Below are 24,401 nucleotides of genomic sequence, written 5' to 3' on the forward strand. Positions count from 1 at the left end.
TCTCTTCCTTTAACATAATTTTGTAAAGCTTTTTCACATAATTTGTAGGCTGTGTGTGTGGGCCTATTTTCTTCTATTCCACATGCCATTTGCCAAATGGTGCTCTATACAATTATTTTGTCTAGATCTTCTTGAAGTGCTTGACAGTCGTAAAAGTTTCTTATCTTCTCTCATATCTTAGCATCACCAGCAAACATGTTCATATAATTCCGTGTTCCTTCTGGTAGGTAGTTTATGTAGATAATGATCAGTGTATTTAATCATTGTTTAGTGCAAACAAGCTAAGCAGTTTCAGAACCCAACATATAGAAGAAAAAAAAAAGGGATTCATCAGTGCATCCTAGGAGTGGACTGTATAGAATATAGATACAGAAGTGTATGCAGATAGATGGAGAGATATAGATATATTGTTGGAGGGATTGAAAGATTACTACACAAATCAGTTTTAAAGTAGTAAATTATTTGTTTATGTAAGATAATTTAAAAAATTTTTTGTTTTGAAATTTCATAGTTGTAATAATTTCCTGCTTGATTTATATATGTTGATGACATGTACCTGCAGTGTTAGGAGAAAAACTCGAATGCGGCTTATCAAGTAAATTAGTTTTATATTAAGTTATATAAAACCTCAGATCTATTTTAAGATTAATGTTGTTCATGAAATCTGAAATCTTTCAGGTCTTATCAAAACTCAATTATCCCATTAAGCAAGAAACAGCCTTACCTGATCCTTTTCTACTCAGACTGGTGCATAGCCTGTGCACACATTGAACCCATATGGAGAAGACTGGATGAAGAACTGGCACCCATTAATTTTGGCATGGCCACTGTATGTACTAATTTCTTTCATTAACTGTTATATGAAGGTGTGTGTGTTAGATAAGGTACTTGAATTGTTTTCCGTTTAATTAGTTTACTGTAATTATGAAGAAATGTTTTGCATCTATATATAGTTTAGACTGGATATATTCTACCAGCAAATAAAAGAAAAACGTAAGTGCCTTCACACATGTTAAATTCATTTTAATTGTTGGCCATCTTTTAAATAACTTAGTTTTATAAAAAGTGTGTAAACAAAAAATTATGTATAATTAAACCAGTTAGATTAGTCTTGTGATGCTTATTTTGTTATTTAGTATTTTATATGCCTGTTTTTTTGAGTACTGTTGTGGTGTTGTGCGTTGTCATGTTAAATATTTTGTTTTGTTTAGCAATTTTAAGCTCTTTTAGATATTTTTTTCAGATAAAGCATTTAGTAGTGGCTCTATAGTGTACTCTCAATTATTCATATAATGCCTAACCACGTGGGCTGGACGGTAGAAGGTCGGTCTCGCTTCATGCAGGTCACCATTCAATTCCCGATCATCCAGGTGGTTGGTCACCATTCCTTGCCCCTGTCCCATCCCAAATCCTTATCCTGACCCCTTCTAAGTGCTATACAGTATAGTTGTAATGGCTTGGCACTTTCCTTTGATAATTCCCTTCCCTATCCAAATCTAATTGGGACCAACCTCTGGTCAGTTAATCTGAAGATCCAGATAATCCAGAGATTCTATCTCAAATCTCCAAGTTATTTATCCTTCAATCAAATAATCCTGAGATCTCAGCCTGACAAGATATTATATCTCAATGTGATTTCCCATTTATTCAGTCTATGGATTATTTAACTGGTGGTTTCATAAACTGGAGCCTTTTCCTGAACCAAACATGTCAGTCAATATGGAGATTTCAGTTAATAGAGAGCATTCTGTATAAAACAAAACAGATAAATGTATGGATAAGGTAAGCTTTCACAGTTACAAATTCTGCACATAAAATATTGCTGCTATTCACTGGTAGCTGTCAGGTGCATTGAGCTAGAAAACAATTTTTTTTTATTGGCAGGAAGACATAAAGTAACAAGACAATATATTATTACTTCAAACAAAATTAGAGTAATTGTGCTTTAGTGGTCATAAACATTTTCACCAGAGTTATACCTCATATGTTATCTAAATGTATAATTTATCTTATTTCTTCTCCATAATTTATGATTTTTAAATTATTGTTTAATTTACATTATATTTTTCATCACAAAATACAGTACGGGAATTACTGCTGCAGTTTTGTTTTTGATTTGCTGAAATTTCATAAGTATATGTCTGACTTCTGCTTACCAAGTGATTTTCTTGTTTTCGTATATATCTTTTTTTTTTTTTTTTTTTTTTTTTTTAAGAAATCTTACTAACACACGGTAGATTGCCTCAAATTTAGAAAGAGTGGTGCTTTATGACTCCAGTGTTATTCAGTATACTGTATTTGTTTTTTACTTTAATAGTGGTAATCTGTACAGTTTCCTAAACTATCTATAGTCTATTTATCTCACTTAGGTGTATATCCTAATACAATATACAGTAGAGTATTTGTTTGTAGGTGAAATATTGTTTGTAGGATATTTAAAACCAAATTCTATGGTTTGTTTTTTATTCTGAGTTGGCAAGGTTTTCGTTCACTCAAATATGGTCCTCCTACCTTTTGAAAATGAGTTTAGAGGCTGGGGACATGAGAAATAAGCTAGATGTGGTTAATTTTTTGTGCAGGCATGTTCATTTGACAGTTGGCTATTATATGTTGAAATGAAAATTTCAATAAGTGCAATCCTCCCATATGGCTTGGGAAATACATCCTGGAGGCATCTCCGGTTACAACGAATCCCTAACTGCAATGAATTGGGGTTGGTCCCATATAGTTCCTTGAACTGAGGTTATACTCTACAGTATTTCTTTTTATTTATATTTATATTTTCATGTAATCTCACCTCTCACTTTGTTCCAAAGCTTTATTTTCAGTAATTATAGTATGTTTAATTCTTTTTAGTTATCTATTTGCTCTTATGCTTTTAATTTTTATTACCTTTAAATATTTTCATCCAAGGATTATAATCATTAAAATGTTTTTATCATGTTTTGTTTTTAAACTCATACATCAAGTAGCTGCGGTATTTGTTAATTTCATAAAATAATATTTACCTAAACCGTATTATAATTTTTGTTACCATTTTATAGAACATGTTTTTAAGCATCTTTATTTATGTTCTTGTCCAACTTTCAGGTTCATGCTGGTCGAGAAATTGAGCTTGCTAAAAAAATTGGTGTGAAGACTGTGCCATACCTGGTGATGCTGCTGGATGGTCATCCTTACCACTACACAGATGCCTCACTCAGCATGGTCTCTTCTTTGGGTAAGTCTCAGAATCTTGGTCTTCAGCACGAGACAGTCACATCAGTTTCCATTGTCTACATTTAATATTTCTGTGATTGACTCTATAAATATGTTTTGACTGGAAGTCGGTTAATAATTTATATTTGCAGATTTCATACGTAGCAAGTTCCCACACAAACTGGTTCAACGAATAACAGAAGAAAACCTGGAAAGTTTTCTCAATGGATGGATGGATAACCGGGTAGGTGGTCCTAAAGTAATGGAATCTTTTTCTCATTCATAATATTTATGTAATTAATGTATGTTCTAACTGGCTCAACCTGAATGTTACTTTCTGCACTAGAAGGCTCTAAACCAAGTTTTCATAACACATCCAAGGGATTCCCATGGATCATTAACAATATTTTTAACATTTATATTTCAAAATTTGACGCCTTGAAAGGGCTTTGATGGGACAGATTTGTAATTGAAAGTCCTGCCAAATTCATTAGTGTATTCACTTAGTTAATGCCTCTCAGTTGCTCCATCAACTTGACTCCTAATTGTTTGTTAATCCACTATGACCAGTAACTTTCCATGTGGTCTGGTTACTTAGCTGGGGAGGGTAGTGATATATTTTAATTCGAGACCTGTCGAGAGACCTACTTTCATTAATTTAACGTCATCAACTGCACTGGACATTACTTTTGGAATGCCCAGTGCACTTTTAGAACTAAGTGCAGTACAAAACTAAAATTCATTTTTTAGTTCTCATATCTTCAAGCCACGTTATTGTGACTCATTGTCTGCATTCCTTTTGGAGATATGTGGTTAATTCTGTCCAGGGCAGCTATTTGTTTACCCGTGAAATCAGGTCATGACCGAGTTGTTCCTGGGTGTACAATATTTGTATTTTGTGTTTGTTTTCTTCACAGGTTTCCTTTGCCCTTATCCTACGCTCATTTTGGTAAACATCGGCCAGTAACTCTTAGCCTTGACCCTTAATACATTTCCTTCTAATACCTTTCCTTCTCCTAATACCTTTACTTTTCCTGTCATATCTTGATGGAGAGTCTGGTAACCTGTTTCTGGTTTTCCCTTGTGTCACTCAGAATGTGATTTAACGCAAGGCTGAGAACCTGGCGTTCATTAGGATTCTGCCATTTGGTAACAGTCGGGGAGAGCAGCCAGATGGGAAACGAGATTTGATTAGGGCACTGCTTGGCAGTCTCTAATTCAATGTAGGACTTGGAAAGGCTCCAATTGTTTATGTGTTAGCCTTCTGTAGTCACTTTAGGCTGGATTAGATTGAGCTATTCTTCAGTACATTCCTTGCACCAGCATGACTTAGAAAAGACATTTAAGATGATTCCTGCTGCACCTTACAGAATGTCACCCCTCCATTGACAATTGTTATCCTGTTCACTATGACATTGTGATCTTGTTCAGTAAAGAACTGCAAGATTTTAAAAATAAAAGTTGTTTATGGCAACAATTGTTTCAAATGAAACCAGAATTTCTTGGAGTTTCTAATAAAAAACTAAATTCTAAACTCTTATTTCTAAAACTTGGAGTTTCCAATAAAACATGTGATTTTATATGAAAATAATACCATAAAATATGGATTTGCTAAATGAGATAGCTATTGTATGGAAGTATAGTAAATCAATAATACAAGAATTTGATGGATGTGACATTGTGTTTTTAAACTGCATATTAATTAGGTTAAAACAGGTGTAAAAACATTATTGACTTTTCAATGTCAGGTTCGTGTGTTAATCTTTGGGCGTTTGGACATCATCAGACTGCGTTACTTGACGGTTGGTTGGGAATTTCGTGAAAGAGCTGTGATAGGGTAAGTGGTATTGTCTACACAATTTTTCATTTACACCTTTGTATGGAAATTGTTTAAAGTATTAATATATTCTCTTGACTGCATGAAGACATTACATGTTAATATTTGTTACTAACACACAAGATTTTTATGAACTTTAGTTGGTAATCCTAACATATTTTAAACAGACAATATGTATTATGAATGAATAATAATAATAATAGTTTCCTATGGTTTAATAATCTTTCTTCATTATTACATTTAAAGTCTTGCTTCACTTTTGTATAAAATACAATACCAGTATTGGTCTCATTCTATTGTTTGTGAGTTTTCTTACTTTCATTTTATGAAGACAAATTACCTGGATATTACCTAGATATTTACATTTAAGCATGGGGTAACTTGTGATGCAAATTGTCATCCTGCCCTCACTGTCATAAACGGGCCCTATGGAGCATTGAGAGCTTCTTAGAAAGCATTGAGAGCTTCTTAGAAAGCATTGAGAGCTTCTTAGAAAGCATTGAGAGCTTCTTAGAAAGCATTGAGAGCTTCTTAGAAAGCATTGAGAGCTTCTTAGAAAGCATTGAGAGCTTCTTAGAAAGCATTAAGTATCATGTTTCAGAGAGGAACTTTTGACATTCACTTAAAGCCTGATTTTTTTCCTTGTTATCTTTCAAATTTTAGCTTCATTGGGTGTGATTCAATGTAGATATTTTATGAAAAAGCTTTTTTAGAATTGAGCTAAGACAAATTAGGTATATATTTTTTTTAACACAATGCTCAAAACCAATGAGAAAAAAGAGCATCTTAGGTATTAGCTCTATTTTTTCAATAGAATTAATAAAACTTAGGAAACTTTAAAGATTCTGTGTGACAGTTTTCAAGATTGCAATTTTTAGTATTCTAAGATTTTTGGATTAGCCAACAACAACAAATAAATTTAGAGTGTAAAGGGATATTCAATGTGTTAATTGTTCGTACTTCATTCTGCTTGACATTTATTTACAGAAAACAAATATAGTACAGTATAGCCTATAAATATAATTTTAAACTCTAATTATTTATCTCTAATCCCAAGATATGTACAGATGGATCGTGGAGATACTGACACTATTCGCGCACGCTACAGCGTATCCAACAAAGTTGACACCTTGCTTGTGTTCCATGAAGACATGCATACACCAGTGGCCTCGGTGGCAATGACAGACTTGCCTTATCCTACTATGAAAGATATTATTGAAGGCAACAAATTCCTGGTCTTGCCTCGGCTTTCCTCACAGGTACTCCAATATAGCTAGAATGCTGCAGTGATTTGCTCTTTGAATGACAGTTTGAAATGTTTATATGTGTATCTTCAATTCTGAATGAATATAGAATGATTTTTGCTGCCAATATATTGGGTTCCATCATTTAGAAGAATGCAGGATTTAATATAATTATCTGAAGTATTGTTAATCCCTTGTCATAGCCGCAAGGATGAAAATTCAACAAAATTCAAAAGCACTGTTAATGAACATGAGCACTGCCCATCAAGTGTCAAAATTTATTAGTTTACATACTTTTCATTTATGTAGTTGAGGGTCACTCGACTTGTAATTGGGAATTCCGGGTTTGAATCCGGGGTGGGACAGGAATGATTGGGTGTGTATCCTATCACCTAATGTGCTTGTTGACCTAGCAATAATCAGGTACTCAGGAGTTAGTTTGTTGTGGGGTTAGTTTGTCCTGGGGAGGTTCAACACATTGACCTTGGGAGGACCTCGATATAATCCTAACATGTGTACATACACTGTCTATCCCAGGACAAAAATAAATGAATTAATAATCATGGTCTGAATTTTTTAGCTGCCATTTATGAAATACAGTATTCTTGATATTTGACCCTTTGCATTTGTGTTTTTTAATATTAAAATAATTTTGTTTTACTGAAATAAAAGCTAGTTCCTGTAAAGGAGTATTTAGATATTTTTAAACATCCTGTCAGCCGTGCAGTATAAATAGAAACTGCACAAAAACTGTGTGCATGCTTATATTTTTAAATTCTTATAAGGAATAATTTTGGATTACTACTGAATTATTAGATTTGTTTCATAAAGTGAATTCAGTTTATGCATCTACTTTCAGTCTGTGTTTGATGCCTTATGTCCTGTGGAGTCGGTGAGGTCTCGTCGGCGACTGTGTGTTGTATTGGTTACTCAAGATGACCCGGCCCACGACCCCAGTCGAGCAGCACTGCGAGAATATGCAACTGGTGACCAAGCAAGAGAGAGAGATCGAGTTCGGTACACTTACCTCTTCAGGGAGAAGCAAGTAGAGTTTATGAATGCTCTTACTGCAGGTACTTTCAAAAATAAATATTAGTTTGTTAGTATCATAAAGAAATGACAAATGTTGATGAAAGATCGATTGTGAATTATGCAAGGTGAAAATCTATTTTTAGGGATGCGTAGGCCTCAAGTACAGTATCATTAATATGGTGAAGGCATACTGAATCCCTGTCAACACTAATTACAATATATTATCTTATTCAAAAACACACACACATGTATGCATGTACACTAGAGAAAAAGGAAGAGTACAAAAGGTGGAAGATGTGATGGAACAATTGGGTCAGGCACTAGCAAGGACCTTTACAGAAGTAGTCAAAAGGTTAGAGGCAAGGCAAATAATAAAAGCAACAATGATATAGGCTGTTTGATCAAAGTAGGTAGTGAACTGCAACAACCAAGAAATGAAAGGAGCAATCAGTTATTATAATCAACCTGCCAGAACCAGAGGTAGCCACATGGCAGGAGAGAAGAAATAGAGACTAGGAGGAGTTCAAAGGAATCCTAGATAGAGTAAGGCAAGTAAGGCAACCCAAGAAATACAAAAAAAAATTGTAGAATAGAGAGGGTCCAACATAGATGACAAAGACCAGTGATGGTTACCTTCCAAAGAAGATACAGCCAAGTGTTCATTGAGCAAGGAAGAAAGAGAGGAAGCTAAGAGAAATTGAGAGGAAAAGTGAAGGGAAATGGAGTTGAGGGAAACATGAAGCGAGAGGAGGGCAGGAGGAGGATAATCAGGCACAGCAAGAAGGTTTTACACCCTGGTGAGGAAAGAGACCAAAGGAATGAGTGTGTGTGTGTGTGATTAGACCAACGCTCACAAATTCCAACCACTGGAATGGGACTAACCCAAGGAGATAATCTACCCCCAGGAGGAAACTAAGCAGCCCAGCAGAAATGAGCAGTGAACTGCATCCTTATCATTGCAGTTACAGAGACAAAACTGACAAACATAATAGAGGATGAAATATTCCCAAGAGGAGGCCAGGTAGTAAGAAAAGAAAAGATAAACAGTGGGGGAGGGGGGGGAGGAGGAGTAGCCCTACTGATACAACAATATTGCAACTTTGAGGAGAAGCCAGTGACCACTACATAATCACATTTGATTACATTATAGAACTGAAAGAGAGATTTGGAAACAGGACAAAGAGCATGAGAGAGTACAGTAGAGGGAACCACAGGAGGGTTTGAGATTATCTGTAAAGAGGTTCAACAGGAGACTGAAATAGAAGGAAAGTTGGTAAATGAGATAATGGAACTCTCAGCACACAAATGCAAAAAAGACAGCAGAACAATTCATCTCTCTCAGGAGGAACATGGAAAAACAGAGAATAGCAAATCCATGGTTCAACATACATGGTAAGGAGAAAAAAGAGAAAACAAAATCGTATGGAAAAGTATAGACATGATGACCAAACCACACATCAGTAGTTTCAAAGCATTATATGACAAAGAGTGCTGGGAAGACGGGACACCAAGAGCGTAGCTCTCATCCTGTAACTACACTTAGGTAATTACACATCAGAATATGAAGAAATGACGATGTTTCGGTCCATCCTGGACTATTAGTGTCGTTTGGTCAGATCTTCAACCATGTTATTATGACTCGTCATCTGCCTATAAAGCATGGGTACAGAGGCAAAAGGGAGGAACTAAAGGGGGCCAGGTATGAGTATACAAGAATTAGGAGAGACAGCAAAGCAGCAGTTTGAAAATGACATTGCAGCAAAAGCAAAGAGCCAGCCTTAGCTGTTCCACAGCCATATATAGAGGAAACAATAATATGAAACCATGTTATCAGACAATGGGAACAGAGATAAATACTTTTGGAGAATGATAAAGAAATGTGTGAAGAACCCATCAAAAGGTTCCCGGAGGTCTTCAATGCAGAACCAGATTGGTATCCAAGTAGGGGTGACAACAGACAACCAGAAACACCACCAGACATTTGAACTTAATGTAGAAGAGGTTAAAAAGACAACTGGAGGAACTGGGTGTAGAAAAATCTGTAGGATTAGACCAAATATTACCATGGTTACTGAATGAAGCTGCAGAGATCTTGTCACTTGTTAACTATAGTGTTCAACATTACACCTTGTTTTACTAATTTAATGGCTGCTAATTTTATTCAAGCAGTTGATTGTTTGGACGTGCTTTTACTTTGTTCTGGGGTTTTCTCGATTCTGGATTGATCTCTGATCCCCAAGCTCTCCTCTTTTTGGAAAAGAGCAATATTCTCGGGTTGGCTCTTGGTAGGCTTGAGTGGGTTTCAGAGGCCTAGTGTTATTCCAAAGACTTACCAGCCCCAGTACCATAGCTCAAGGAGCTTTGTGTGTGTGTGTGTACTCACCTAGTGTGGGTCAGTAAAAAAGTGTGGTTCATTACATTTTACATTTGATTTTTTGTCTTGTTTATCAGTCTATCATTGACTTGTATATCACATTCTACACATTAATTTTTCTGCTGCAGTTCTCATCACCCAGTGTACATAGAATTATGATATTGTTTATTCAAACATGAAAATATGTGCTTTTTGTAATGTAAGGATTTTGTTTTTATTGTACAGGTTCAGGCTCACCTGTTGAGACCAATCATCACATAGTAATCCTGTGGCGTAAGGACCAGAACCACCTGAAATATGAGTGGTTAGAGGAAGGGTGGCAAGTGGAGCCAGACAAGCACAACAGCTCTCGTGAAGCACTCAAAGCAGCTGTTCAGAGACTCCTCCATTCCAATCAGGCTATGCCATTTGAAACTGTTGTCCAGGTTTGTGTATACTGTGTAACAACACAGCTGTGTCTCTGTCATGGCAGTTTTAAACTAAAAGATAATCAAGTCTTTTGCTTAAACTAATTATTCATTGGCATTAAAGGGTGGCTGTTCAGACACATGAGTGCATTTCAAATGTCGCTGGAAGATTCTCGGTATGGTCACCCATTAGAAAGTGGGCAGTTCTCAGTGTGAATGTCATAAATGTACATACTCAAGATTAACACTGTACTGCAATCCTTATCTTTTAATGCATTTGGCATATTTAACATACAGTATATACATTTATTTACTGCAGATGCCATTCGTGTATCTCGGTATTTCAAATGTATATTTGCTATAAACATGCAGTCCTTTTATCATAATTTTTGTATTAGGGAATACAGTTTTAGGTTATCATTATCAAATTGAAAAATAGTAAATAATTATTAAAGCTGAATGTCTATGTCATGATTATTAGGGATCTAGTTTTGAATAAATTCATTGACATGCACAATTTTGATTTTCAGGAGTTGTTTGATGAACATGCCCAAGGCATTGTTTGGAGAATCATCAACAAACTTGTCTCTGTGCAAGATTATCTGAGGTATGTGAATTATTTGACTTGCATAGTAGAGATGTGGGCTAGAGTAGGCTAGTAGAGATGTGGTGACTCCGCTGGCGACCCATATGTCATGCAATCAGACATATGTCCCCTGCACTAGTGGTGAGTAGAGTGGGCTGGAGATCTGTTTTCCAACTAAAGTAAACAAATGGCTTTGGATCTGAGGCCCTTGTCTGCCCAGACACCATGAAAAAACAAAGAAAAACTCGTGTAGTTATGTGGTGTGTTTGAGGAATAATTGAGGGACGGAAAATGCTGGCGGTGGTGAAAGTTTTAATGATGGAAAGTCTGATGAAAAATGAATTAAAGTTTATAAAAATATGAATGAAAATGAGAGGAGTAGAGGAAGAGTATGCCTGTTAATAAAAAGTGGTAGTGGACAATTAATATCTCGTATTGCAGTTCAAAGGGCTTGCACATGAAATAAAAGTTTGAGAAATTGAAGTTAGTGAATGTGATTGCATATGCACTATGTGTCGAGGAATAAATTGGTGGCTGTAGATTAAACAGTTTTAAATGAGCATATACATATACAGTAAATAGAGTATACAGTATACATAAATATATAGTAAATTATGACATTATTAAAAGTCTAATTGATTATGATTGCTGAAGGAAGTACAGTACTGTATATTAAAGTAAATATGAGATGAAAGCAGTGAAAGGAATTTCTAATTGTTTACCTAATAACATGTTAGGGCTTTATAATAGAAGGTTAAATGATAAAAGGGTGCTCATATTTCTTATAATGTTGCCTCCATCTGTGAACTCAGTCCCATCATACTAAGCAAATTCATGCATCCTTAGCTTCCTGTTCATTAAATCAGGTGAGTAAATCCAGCATGGAAAGTATGTTTTCTAACCAAAGAAAACACCAAATCTAGGTTCGTTGAATCGAGGTTCTGCTGTAATGTAAAAATTTACATTTAATAGAAAATCCAATTTAACGTTAAACATCTTAGTTGGGCATGATATTATCTGCGGGATATACACTGTGCATATGTGCAATGCACTGGATGGTACACACTTCTGTTTAACACAAACTTATTTGAATGCTGTTTGTACACATATATATAGTTAATTTATGCTAGTTATTTTTGCTCTATCCACAGAGACAATGTAAGTCAAGATGATTTACTTCCTGCTGTGTCTATCCTGGTGACAGTGTTGTTCATTATTGCTGGAGGTTACGTCATGTCGTATTTAGTGTAAGTTACAGAGCATTACAGAATATGCGGGTTACATGAACTTTGTGTTAACTCTTGTACTGTGGATACCATGCATATACTTCCCTTATTGTTGGGGTTGAGCTTTATCTTTTTGGCCGCACCTTTTAATCTTTAATCAGTGTCATGTGATAACATGTTTTGTACATACAGGTTAGTGGAGGCAGCCTCCAATTTTACTTTTGTACATCAGCTTTGGATGATGAGCTGTATTCTCAGAGCTGCAATCTCTGGGTTCTAGCTTTGAGAATGACAGTAGTGTAATGTCAAAACAATAAACAAACTCTGTTCAGCATTTTGGGAAGACAGGTAAGATCACTATATTAATGGAATTTATATATATATTGGTGATGCACAAACTGTAGTAATATTTTAGTTATACATAAGTTTAAGCACTCCTAACCTTGCATAATTTAGGTCTGTGAATAGTCTAACCAAATCACGTAAACTAACCTAGGCCTCTACTGAACTGTTTTTACATAGTTTTTATTGTAGCTTGTACTAAGTTTAACAAACTTAGTGTGTGCTATTCTCAACATGCTAAGCACATTTGTAAGGGTATTGTGGTACTTAGGAATGATAAGTACATATATGTTCATATAAAAATGAGGCTACTACTAAATTTAATGATGCATAAGTGTATAATTTAAAAATATTGTTTTCAGAAAACTAGAAGAAGAGCGAGTGGGTAGTTCAGAATCCACATTCATAGACCAAAATGGAAAAGTGACACCTCAGCCTCAACTTCGTGTACATGAATTGCGAGGAGAGACGTACAATGGCCTTGTTCGGATGTTGAAGCCAGGGTGCCGCACTATTGTGATGCTGTGTGACTCGGAGAGCAAGGCTAAACTTATGCCGAAATTCCATAAAGCGTGTTGGCCATACAGAAAGTAAGGTTATAATATATATTTCAATTATTCTAATTATTGGCTATTATTTGCCCATTATATTTGCTTGAGTATCAAATTACAGCAGTAAATAACAAAAATGCAGTGAAAACTGCAACCCTTGAGCTGTCATACTATTGTATGAACTCCACATTTACTATAGCTTCTCGAGTGCTAATGAAAGATTTTGCAAGCAGATTTCATTGGTGGCTAATGTGTTAAATTAAAAGTTCTACTAATATCACATTTTTATAGTTTCTGATTGTGCTCATTGTGTAACTGTGTAACTAGAATTTCAATTTTGATAGTGCTTAATATTAGTGGCTGGTGAATAGTGTGGAACACTTACTTATTCCTAAACTTTGTCATACCAGATAGCAGGCCAATCAAATTAGCTGCTAGGCTCATACATGAAGTAACTCTTTATTATTTAATAAAAAGGTGGCATCGTGTGGTAGTGTGTTGGTGGGGAATAGGTGTGTAGAAAATGTTGTGTTCATCCCAACCCGGAGTATGAGTAGCATGCCACACATCTCAGACTTTTCCTCCTTGGGCTGGGCTTTGAAAGGAGTGAGATGACAGTGATGGATGAGGTTTAGATACACCTGCAAAAGTATCTGCTAACGTAGACCACCACCGATATTTGAGATTATTTACCAAGGAAATATGCTGGGCTTTGTAACTATTTTAGTGAGTGAGGAAATTAGTGAATTTAGGAGTGTAGGAGTGTGTACAGGATGAGTGCAGAGTTAGTGAGTGTGGTAGAGAGAGTAGGTGTGAGGAGAGATGTAAAGCGTTGTTGTCTGGTGTTTACTGGAGAGAACAGATGAACATTGCATGGGTATGTGCTTTATAATAATAGTGCACACAATTTAAATTATTGATCACTAGATGAGTGGTTCACCAGAGAAAGGGCCAAAAACTGAAAAATCTTATTTCTTGGAGGGAGGATACCAAATGATACATTTGATAATATTAATATTTTCAGAAACAAAACCTTGATGTTTGCTTTTTTAAACATTGAGCGAGCATCGGCAATGGAATGGTACAAGCGCATACTAGTCCTTGGGCTTCCTGAACCTCGTGATCTCAACATCAACCCTAAGAACACCCTTGGCACTGTAATTGCACTAAATGGACATCGGAAGTACTACTGCCTGTTCCATGCCAAACATCCTGAGACTGTGTTTGGGGTAAGCTTCTCTTGATAAATGAGTGGATGGAAGTATAGGTAAAAAATGTCAGTAGAATGAGTAATCACTTCAGAAGAGTCATAAAGCATACAGACAAGATAAGTGTTTAACTTTCTGTATTAGAGACAATTAAATAGGGAATAGAATTGAAGGATAACATGAGCTTTGTTTCTAGAGGTATTTGTTGAGCAAACTTTGCTTGTAAACTAACGTATTGAACATTTATAAGAAGATCATGATTGATTATTGCTATAAATGGCAGCTAGTTTATTATGCACCCCATGCTTACCTTGCAAGTTGTAGTTTGTGCACCCCTTACTCATCCTGTAAATGGTAGTTTATTGTGCACTCCAAATTTACCTTGTGAGTGGTAATTGTCCACCCTATGCTCATCTTGTGTGGAGTAGTTTATTGTATATTCCATATCCTGTGCACAATAGTTTATTGTACACTCCATATTTATCCTGTGCACAATAGTTTATTGTGCACTCCTTACTTGTGAGTGATAGTTTATTGTGCAATCGTTACTCATCCTGTAGGTGGTACTTTATTGTGCACTTTATTGTGCACCCTCTACTCATCCTGTGCATGGTAGTTTGTCATGCTATATTAACACTTATGTAAGGGCTCACTGAATATAGTTTGATTGTTTGGCACTTCTAATTCATGTAGGGTGACCTCATGTTAGATCTTGTTCTACCTTTGGTTAATTTGAATCTGCATAGAAACTTAGAAATGTAAACAATTAAGAGCTTAAATTGGATACAAGATAAAAGATATAATCAGATCACTAAAAAGTATTGAAATAACCTCTAAAGGATCTAGGAATAATAATGTTGGATAATTTTACATTTAGTGAGCAAAACAAATCCAGCCATCGGCCATTCTTCTTCTGTAATGGCTTGTGCCTATCCTACATGGAATACTGCTCTCTACTTGTCTTTCAAGGCCGTTAAACACTAAAATTACTGGGATCTTAGCGAAGCATCCAGAATGTACTCCTTGGAGTGGAGGTGAGAGAGAGATTTCATATAATATATACATGGAAGATTCTTGATTGTCAGGTTCCAAATACAATATTTACAATAAAGTAGCTTACTATAGGGGAAGATATGATACAAAATATCAAATATACCCATTGAAGAGTATATACCCATAGACTCATAGACGGCTGTATGAGTATAGGAGGCCTACAGCTTTTCATCTTCATTCTGACATGTAAGACATATCATTGGAACAAAAGTTTAAATTTTCAAGAGGGACTTGGACAGGTTTTTGCATGAAGTGCCAGATCAGTAGAGTTGTGATGGATGTGTGTGCCCGCAGACTGCTGCAAGAAAACAGCCTTATTGATCAAGTTATTGCCAGAAAATTGAGACTCCAGTTGGGCAGTGCAAGTAGAAGAACTCTTGAAACTGGATACAAGTGGTCTATAGGTATTTCTTGTATATCTGAAACAACCTCCACTTCCAAATTAGAATGTGACAAATTAAGAATTTATGCTGAAGTTGAGAGTTAAGCATGAGTCAGGAACAGAAAAGTGATTTTGAAATGAAAACTCTATTGTAGTTAGAATTAGATGGGAGTAGAGTGCTACCTGAAGGCAGCCCATTTCTGAATTTGCCATTAAAATAGCAATTTTTTCCATTCAAAACCTAACCTTTTAGCATAACCAGAAATGTACAAACCCAAGCAACCCATCTAACCAATCGACCACGATGCATTGAAACATGAATATTTGTGAACTATTACTTAATGGGTTGCATTTATAACGTTGGTTTCAATAATGTAAAAAACGTGACTTAATAGTTGAAAGGACAAGTTGCTGAAGGAGTGGTAGTGCCTACCCTTATGTATAGATGCAAGGTGCTGATATAGCATGATCATAAATAATTAAATGTTAATGCAATAGAAAATCAGTATCTGAGAGTCATTTGTGGTGTTAGTTGGGTAGATGGAATATGGAATTAAAACATCGAGGAGATACAGCCATAGAGAAGCCACAAGACACACAGTATAATATACTGAAGACTGTGAAACCAGGAACAAACCAAATGTGTGACCAAAATAAAGAAATCCAGACAGTGAAGAATAGCAAAGACTTCACTAAATCAAATATCCATTACCCAAGGCAAAGGGAAAGAAGTTCCGAAGAAAAGATCATAATAAAAAAAATGAGAGGCTCAAAATCGAGGAAGGAGGAGAAATTCCAACACCTTTCTGAAGGACTAAGCACACTCCAATGGTGGGAATGGTATGGTCATAAATGAAGGAACATCACATCACACCCAAAAATGGAGAATTGGAGATCAAGATTGAAGGCAAGAAGCAGCCCAGTCAAAGTACACCTAAACAAAACTATTATATTAGGCATGAGCTGCCTGTTAACAAAAACAAAATTGAATGTTATGAGAACAGGGACAAAAGGATACTTAAGCTTCAGCAGAGCAAAACAATGCTGTGGAGCTTGCCAGGCCACTATGGCTATGAGAAGAAACTCACCTGTTCCCTATATGTGTGGTGATAACTTCTCTTGAATTTCTGAATATCTAGAACACTGGAGAGACAGAAGGTATTTAGACAAATCCAATAAATGAACCTTTGAGTAAGGGGACAAGCTGGAAAATAAACCGATTGGAAAACTATGGAATAGGGCCGGTAACCAAGGCTGAATTGGCTAACAAATGTGTGAATTGACACTTGAGAAGCATTTCCTTTGCAGTGGAGTCTTCCTTTCCAACCTAAGAGAGACTAGACAAACCTAAGAGAACACATCCCAGCAATTTTCCCGTAGGCCAACATCTTCCAAGTTTCTTGGTTTACCAGTGTGGAATGTTGACCTACCCAATTTGTTGCTGATCCTGTCCAGAGACGACTTGGATCTTGTCTTGGGGAGCAATTGTTGGGAAAGCTCGACTGTGGTTCTTAGTCTTCCCAGCTTGCTGTCTTATTTTGGTAATTACTTACTTGAGAAAGTTTGGAAAAGATGTTTGGTTGTAAATACACAAACGTTTTATTGTGTGGTGCCAGTCTTTTAGTATGATACCAGGAGAATTTCACCATTCAGTAAAATAGTGGAATGTGATGGCAAAATGTTTCCAAAAGTTTCCAGTGTTGATTCATCTATTATTTTATATTTTGTTTGCAAAATTGCTGAATTTGGATTCAAATTGAGGCAAGAAATGGCCAGGAAATATTTGTACATTATTGTGCCTTGTGTACTACCAACAAAGTTATGTGCTAGTATGTCAGTTGTCTGAAGGTACCTTTGGTATGAAGTCTTTACTGCACTGTAACAGTAAAGAGCTTGTTGCTGTGTTATAATTTTGCAAATGGTGAGAAAACTTGTATTGAATAAATACAAACCCCTCCTATATCATACACTATACAGTAATGTAATTGGTGAACAAATTTAAATGTATGTTAGAAAATTAAGAACATTTTGATATCTAGCCATAAATATTTGTCCTAAAAGAGCTTACATGACAGAAGGCTATTTGTAAAGTGTGTACAATTAATGTGCATCAAAATTTTTCACCAGTGTTTGCATTACTATAAGCGTTGCTCCTTTCAGTTCACTCCAAATCCAGGCGCACCCGAGACAGAAGGACTCCGCCGAAGGGTCAGTACTGTACTATATACTTTATTTGCATTCTTCAAAATTGGGATTCATAAGCAGAGCTAACATCAATTTCAGGAGGAGGCTTTCTTTATTTCATAATGTTGCCTGTCTTTTAATAAGAAATAAGTGTTTGTTCCTAGACTGAATGGTAACGCATGCTATTCTTTGATATACTAATTTCTAGTCATTTGCTGTATAATATGTATGTGTGGTTATATACATACAAACACACAATTGCCCTTAAATACATGCATAGAGAAATGCTTAAAATTATTCTAGAAATTCTGAGAACAGCATGAAGCTGCCCAAAACAAAAGCCAACAGAAACACTGCCTTCAAGGAATCTTCCACGGAAGGTGAAAATCTAAATGAAGGTAGAACAAAAGACAATTGATACAGTAACAAAAATTGCCCAAAAGGAGCACGAAAGCACGAGCTGTCTGCAGGTGCAAGAACATCACAGACAAGTTCAACAAGGGGGACAAAGCACCCACCTGAAAAATCAGTGAGAAAGGTTTCTCCAAGGCTAGACAAGGCAACACTATTAGGCATTAAGCAGAAATCCAAAAAAAATCACAACAGAAAAGACATCACCACAGAAACAGATACTAAAGGCAAAGTAGCTGAAAGAGAGGAAGAGACAGAGAGTGCTACACACCCGCATATTGCTAATGTGAAGAGAGCCGTAAGTGGGGGACAATAGAAGGTCTGCCACATGAACACCTTACACCTGACTATACACCAGGCCTAAAAATTCCACGTGCAAGCAAAGATAGGCAGAGAACCTTGATTCATTGAGAGAGGTCATGATGCCAATCCACTGGAAAAAATAAATGTGTTTGAAAGGGAAGGAGGTTCAAACACAGAGCTCATATGGCCAGAAACCATGGCTGAACTGGCTACCATTAAACCAGGAGGAGGAGGATCTGGCCTGCACATATCAGCTTGGCTAACACAAGCAGTCCAACAGGAGGAAAGATGTACAGGTAATCCAACTGACTCCTGTATAGATCAAATGCATCCACCATGAGTGGCACCTTGCAGCCCAGTAACATGGCCATATAGCAACTTTAGACAAGGTGATTGAAGAAGTAGAGCAGATACTGAAGCGATCATACCAGTCTGAAGAAACAAAATTGGAACAGTAAGCTAGACAAGAGATAAAGAAAAATCCAAAATATTTATCACATGTGAAATCAAAATCATAAAACTTCAAGAGTGCTGGACTTAAACTTACAAATGAAGGTTCATACACAGACAACGATAAAGAAATTAGCGAAATTCTTAAAGAACAGTACGAGGCTGTTTACTACCTCAATAAACAATATGAAAGTTTAAGATCCAGACACCTTCCTTATTAATGATATCCAGTCCCCTGACAATATTACTGATATTAACGTGAGCACAGTAGACTTTGAAAGAGATTTCGACAACATGCCTGTGCACTCGTTCCCCATAACAGGTTGTTCTGGAGACTGGAACATATTGGAGGGGTGACAGGTAAGCTTCTAACATGGATGAAAAATTTCCTAACTGACAGAAAAATGAGTGCAGTAATCAGAGGCAAGGTATCGGATTGGAGGAATGTCACGAGTGGAGTACCACAGGGTTCAGTTCTTGCACCGGTAATGCTCATTGTCTACATAAACGATCTACCAGTGGGAATACAGAATTATATGAACATGTTTGCTGATGATGATAAGATAATAGGGAAGATAAGAAACCTAGAAAATTGTCATGCCCTTCAAGAAGACCTGGACAAAATAAGTATATGGAGCAACACTTGGCAAATGGAATTTAATGTGAATAAATACCATGTTATGGAATGTGGAATTGGAGAACATAGACCCCACATAACCTATAAATTATGTGAGAAATCTTTAAAGAATTCTGACAAAGAAAGGGATCTAGGGGTGGTTCTAGATAGAAAACTGTCACCTGAGGACCACATTAAGAACATTGTGCGAGGAGCCTATGCTACACTTTCTAACTTCAGAATTGCTTTTAAATGCATGGATGGAGAAATACTAAAGAAATTGTTCACGACTTTTGTTAGACCAGAGCTTGAATTTGCAGCGGTTGTATGGTGCCCATATCTTAAGAAGCACATCAACAAACTGGAAAAGGTGCAACGACATGCCACTAAGTGGCTCCCAGAACTGAAGGACAAGAACTACGAGGAAAGGTTAGGGGCATTATATATGCAAAAACTAGAAGATAGAAGAAAAAGAGGCGATATGATCACTACATTCAAAATAGTAACAGAAATCAATTAAATTGATAGGGAAGAATTCCTGAGACCCGGAACTTCAAGAACAAGAGGTCATAGATTTAAACTAACGAAACAAAGCTGCCGAAGAAATATAAGAAAATTCACTTTTGTAAACAGAGTGGTAGATGGTTGGAACAAGTTAGGTGAGAAGGTGGTGGAGGCCAAAACCGTCAGTAATTTCAAAGCATTATATGACAGAGTGCTAGGGAGACGGGACACCATGAGCGTAGCTCTCATCCTGTAACTACACTTAGGTAATTACACACAGTATTGGTTTATACTGGCAGCAGTTTTTCATTTTGACAAGTTTCATTGAATATGACTGCATATTCCCTGTTGATTATTTTCTTGTTCATGGCTTCTATTCCTCTAACTAGTACTCTTGCTTCTGGGTTTAATTAAAAGAAGAATTCTCCAAATGTCATATTTGTTCAAGGTTGACTAAAATAACAAAAAATTAACTGTACATAATGTATTATACTGTACTTACTGTAATTTACACAATGTTTCGAACCTAGAAGGTTCATTCTCAAGTGAGGAGTGAGAAGATATGAGGGAACATCTGATTTATTTCACTGGGAGGTCAGGTACATAAATAATTGTTAGGAGAAAGCGGAAAAAAAGAGAGTAGAGGTAAGGTGAGGTGATGGGTCAGTTTACAATGCATAAAAAAATAAGTCAGGTAATAGGATAATTGGAGATCAGGTGACCGTAGTGGGCATGGCGTTTTGGGCAGTGACGTCATCGTTGACATTGCACGTTCCGGTCTTGCTCTCACTCTTGTGGTGGGTAGAGTGAATAATTCTGTTATTTGCATATTTATGGTGGGTTGTTCTACTTTTATGTGTAGAGCTTCAAGAATTTGTAATCAACTTCTATATTTCCCATCCCTAATATATAGTATAACAATATACAGTTTAACATCTTGCAGTTTTACCTGTACTGGCTATGGTGTTAGAAATGCTGAACTATTTTTGTAAGTATTGTATGTGATACACTATAATAAATCCTCTTGTGCCTTGCAGCTTAATTTCTATTGTTTATGGATTTCAACATTTTGTTTCATGTTAACAATGATGCAGCCTGTACGTTCTGGCATCAGTGGAGACTTCATGGGCTTCAGTGACAATGAATCCGAGTCAGACTCAGATCTGGAGGTTGGGGACAAGAGGAAGGATTCAGTTGCTTCAGATGTGAGTTAATGCAAGTTTTATTTTATTTTAGCAATCTAAACATTTCATTAATATAAATTATATTAAACTTGTTTCTTGTAACCAAGAAACTTGTATACATTGTGATTAAACATTGTTCATTGCTTAATGGTACAGTGGTTAGCATATGGGCCTTACAATTTTTGTGATGATTAATAGGCTAGAGTTCACAGATAGTGAACTGGGCAGACATTATTCTTGAATGAGAGAATTTTGATAAACTTGTATTTATTGTTTGTAATAGGTATCATGAGTGTTATCTAAAATTTGTTTAATCATCTGTAACTAGCATAATGTTATACAGTACAATACAGCTATACTAGCTTGGCACTTTATTTTGCTAATTGTTAACTTCCTCAGACAGTTGCAGTTTAAAAACGGGAAATTTTAATAATTAGGCAAGATTATTTGCTGCTACATTTTAGCACATGACAAATTTCATGGCTTACATGTGTTAAGTTTGTGTAGTTCAAATGGAAAAATGATACTCCATAAGGCAGAGGAGTCTCTTAAATGGTGTGTCTAGTCAACAATTTTAAGCACATTTGGTGGAATAATTTTTTTAACTAAGGATATTTATTCTGTTTATAACAATAGCTTATGTAGACCTACTATTTCTTACAAGTCTTCTTAATTATTTTTTAGTAAGCTCACTACTCAAGTTAATGTATTTGCTACATAGGTGTACATAAGTAATCACACATCAATACTGTACAGTATATTGCAGTTATCAAAAGGTTAATTTGAGGATGATCTATACTTAATAATAATACTTTTAGCAATAAATGTTTTATATACAGAGGCCGCTGCTTAACTACTACAGCAATATACTGTTCGAGGAGCAACTACTGGAGGGTCTGAGCAACTGGCTCGACCGCCTCTTTGAGGGCTCTACACTCCGCTACCACATCAACTACTGGCCTGACTGGCCTGGGAAATAATGAATAATATATCTAATGGGTTTATTTATTTATTTTGTATTTGTAACAAATTTTGCCCTTGTAAATTATCAAATTAAAGTTATATAAGTATCATACTTTCCAGAATTTAAAATTTATTTGTTAGTACAGCACTATTTGTATATATAATAAAATTTTAATTTACTTGTAATGCGAATAATAATGTAATTAAGCGGTAAATTGGTAGCAATCCACTTATAGCATAGCACTGGCATATATAAATTAGCCAGAGATATTGTTATAATAAAAGACTTTCCAATGTACAAGCCATTACTGTATCTACAACATTACCCATTACAGCATGTATGATGCAAGCACACATTCCAGCCATATCTATAATATGTATATGCAGAAAATATATATATATATATACAGTATATATATATATATATATATATATATATATATATATATATATATATATATATATATATATATATATATATATAATATATATATATATATAAATAATATTAGACACACAATGAACAAAGACAAAGCTGTTATCAATATTTTGTGTGAGCAAGCTCATTATGTCTCACAATGACAGTTTAAACATTATAGACATTTGTCCTTTATATTGGCTGTTCTAATAATGCATACATACATATACATAGTGTATAAAATACTATGAATAAATCCAAACTTACAGGTAATGTTGAATAGTTAATAGTAATTACCGGTAGTTTAAAGTTGAGACTTTTATAAAGTATCACCTTTTCCCATATAGAATCTCATTTTATATTATCTATGGAAGTAAGGGGATTTACACTTGTGTGACGAGCGGCCCTTTGAAGGCTGAGCCATTGATGCAAGTAGGAGAGTCAGTGCTACAGGAGTGTAAGTTCTCTTACAGTTGTTATCTCTAAATGAGGGACTGATCACACATTATCACAAATTGTAGAAGTAGGCAGACTGTAGATACAATGAGCAGTTTATCACTACATATTACAATTATTAATGAGGCAATCTGTAGTTTTCTTAGTCACATTAATTCATGAAGGAACTCTACTCTTCCATTTAGATTATTATTGACTACCTGTCTCCCATCCTTCTTTGGAACAATAGACATTTCTGATGAAATCTCTTGGATAATTATATCTACCAGATACACTTGTTATTCAGAAATTGGGTGCTGAGAAAAATGAGCATATATTTTTTTTTAAGTTTTTACTTTCTCATTAGCTTTCATTTAATAACATACTTAATAAGAAATTGTTAATTACTGTCAATAATACATTTTATTACTAAATATTTTTTAACAAATGTAAATAATCACAGCTGTTGCCAGAAGTCCCCATATCAAGTTAAACTTGTGTAGCAAGAAGCAATCAGCCAGGGATATAGGCGTGTTGCTGGGTCTGTGAATACAGTATGTAATTGAAAGTTGGTATTCCCACAGTTTACACTAATCTTATAAGGTATGGTTGTATGTGGAAGGTTGTTTAAGGGATGGCATACAAGTAATAAAATACGGAATACAGTATGGTTCATGATAGCCTTAGTTTTCTTGTGCAGATTTTAAATATAGATATACTGTATATAAGAGACCCCAATAGGTTTGAGAACCTATGCACCAGTTCATTAAGTGGTGAGTACCTGAGCTCTCAAACATAGTAATGAGCTGCATTACCTAATAACTGTAGCTCATTTCTTGCAAATACAACCCATCCTCCTGCTTAGATAGTACTTTTTGTAACTATGAGCACCATAGTACAAATATTGATGTACTAAGGAATTCGTAGAAGTTTGTACTATTCACTGTATAGTTCGAAAAAATGAAGGTATAAAACAAACTTAAATATTCCTGGGCCTAGTACAGTAGGCCTCAGATACTGTGTAGTAGGCCTAGGAAGGTTAGGTCAGGTTAGTTTAGTTTATCTTTGCAACATAAATAGAAAATCTTTTCCGGTTTGTCCAAATTCAATGGTACCGATTTCTGCTTTGTAATTGCATTGTACTCACTTAGTTGTACGTCGGTATATGAACGATGTACAGACGTACATGTCCTCATCGTTATAATAAGTACTACCATAATAGAGGATGGCCTGGAATGAACGAGACTGCCAAGGTGTGGATTAGGGGCACATCAGAAATGCCAAAGGTGCATGACCCCGTTGTCATGTACTCAACTTGGGCTTAAAATAACCCAGTAAAAAGTAAGTGCCAATCTCAGTGTTCTTATTCCTGCGTGCAAAATGGTTTTTGCACTGAAAGGCAAAATAGTGATTACTATTACGTGAAGTAAATCCCACTGGAATGCTCAGACATTTCAGTGGGAAACCATTTCGAAAAGTAAAATTCCAGAATT

General features: G+C 35.7%; 1 protein-coding gene across 2 annotated transcripts in view; it reads left to right on the forward strand.

Moving 5' to 3' along the window:
• The window catches only part of LOC123766736 (dnaJ homolog subfamily C member 16 l(3)80Fg), a 28,331-nt gene extending 5,978 nt beyond the window's left edge, over positions 1-22,353 (forward strand). Inside the window, exons 4-17 of one of the 2 annotated variants that reach the window (XM_045756048.2) lie at positions 679-829; positions 3,091-3,220; positions 3,351-3,442; positions 4,947-5,035; positions 6,093-6,294; positions 7,139-7,352; positions 9,911-10,110; positions 10,623-10,699; positions 11,830-11,925; positions 12,609-12,836; positions 13,822-14,026; positions 17,601-17,648; positions 21,003-21,113; positions 21,932-22,353. In XM_045756048.2, the coding sequence (XP_045612004.1) occupies positions 679-829; positions 3,091-3,220; positions 3,351-3,442; positions 4,947-5,035; positions 6,093-6,294; positions 7,139-7,352; positions 9,911-10,110; positions 10,623-10,699; positions 11,830-11,925; positions 12,609-12,836; positions 13,822-14,026; positions 17,601-17,648; positions 21,003-21,113; positions 21,932-22,072 (1,984 nt within the window). In that variant the 3' untranslated portion in view covers positions 22,073-22,353. The remainder of the gene's footprint in view (positions 1-678; positions 830-3,090; positions 3,221-3,350; positions 3,443-4,946; positions 5,036-6,092; positions 6,295-7,138; positions 7,353-9,910; positions 10,111-10,622; positions 10,700-11,829; positions 11,926-12,608; positions 12,837-13,821; positions 14,027-17,600; positions 17,649-21,002; positions 21,114-21,931) is intronic. The other variant, XM_045756049.2, reaches the window with a different exon arrangement.
• Positions 22,354-24,401: the final 2,048 nt, after the last annotated feature.

This window comes from Procambarus clarkii, chromosome 60 (genome assembly GCF_040958095.1).
Source record: "Procambarus clarkii isolate CNS0578487 chromosome 60, FALCON_Pclarkii_2.0, whole genome shotgun sequence".
Taxonomy (NCBI): Eukaryota; Metazoa; Arthropoda; class Malacostraca; order Decapoda; family Cambaridae; genus Procambarus; species Procambarus clarkii.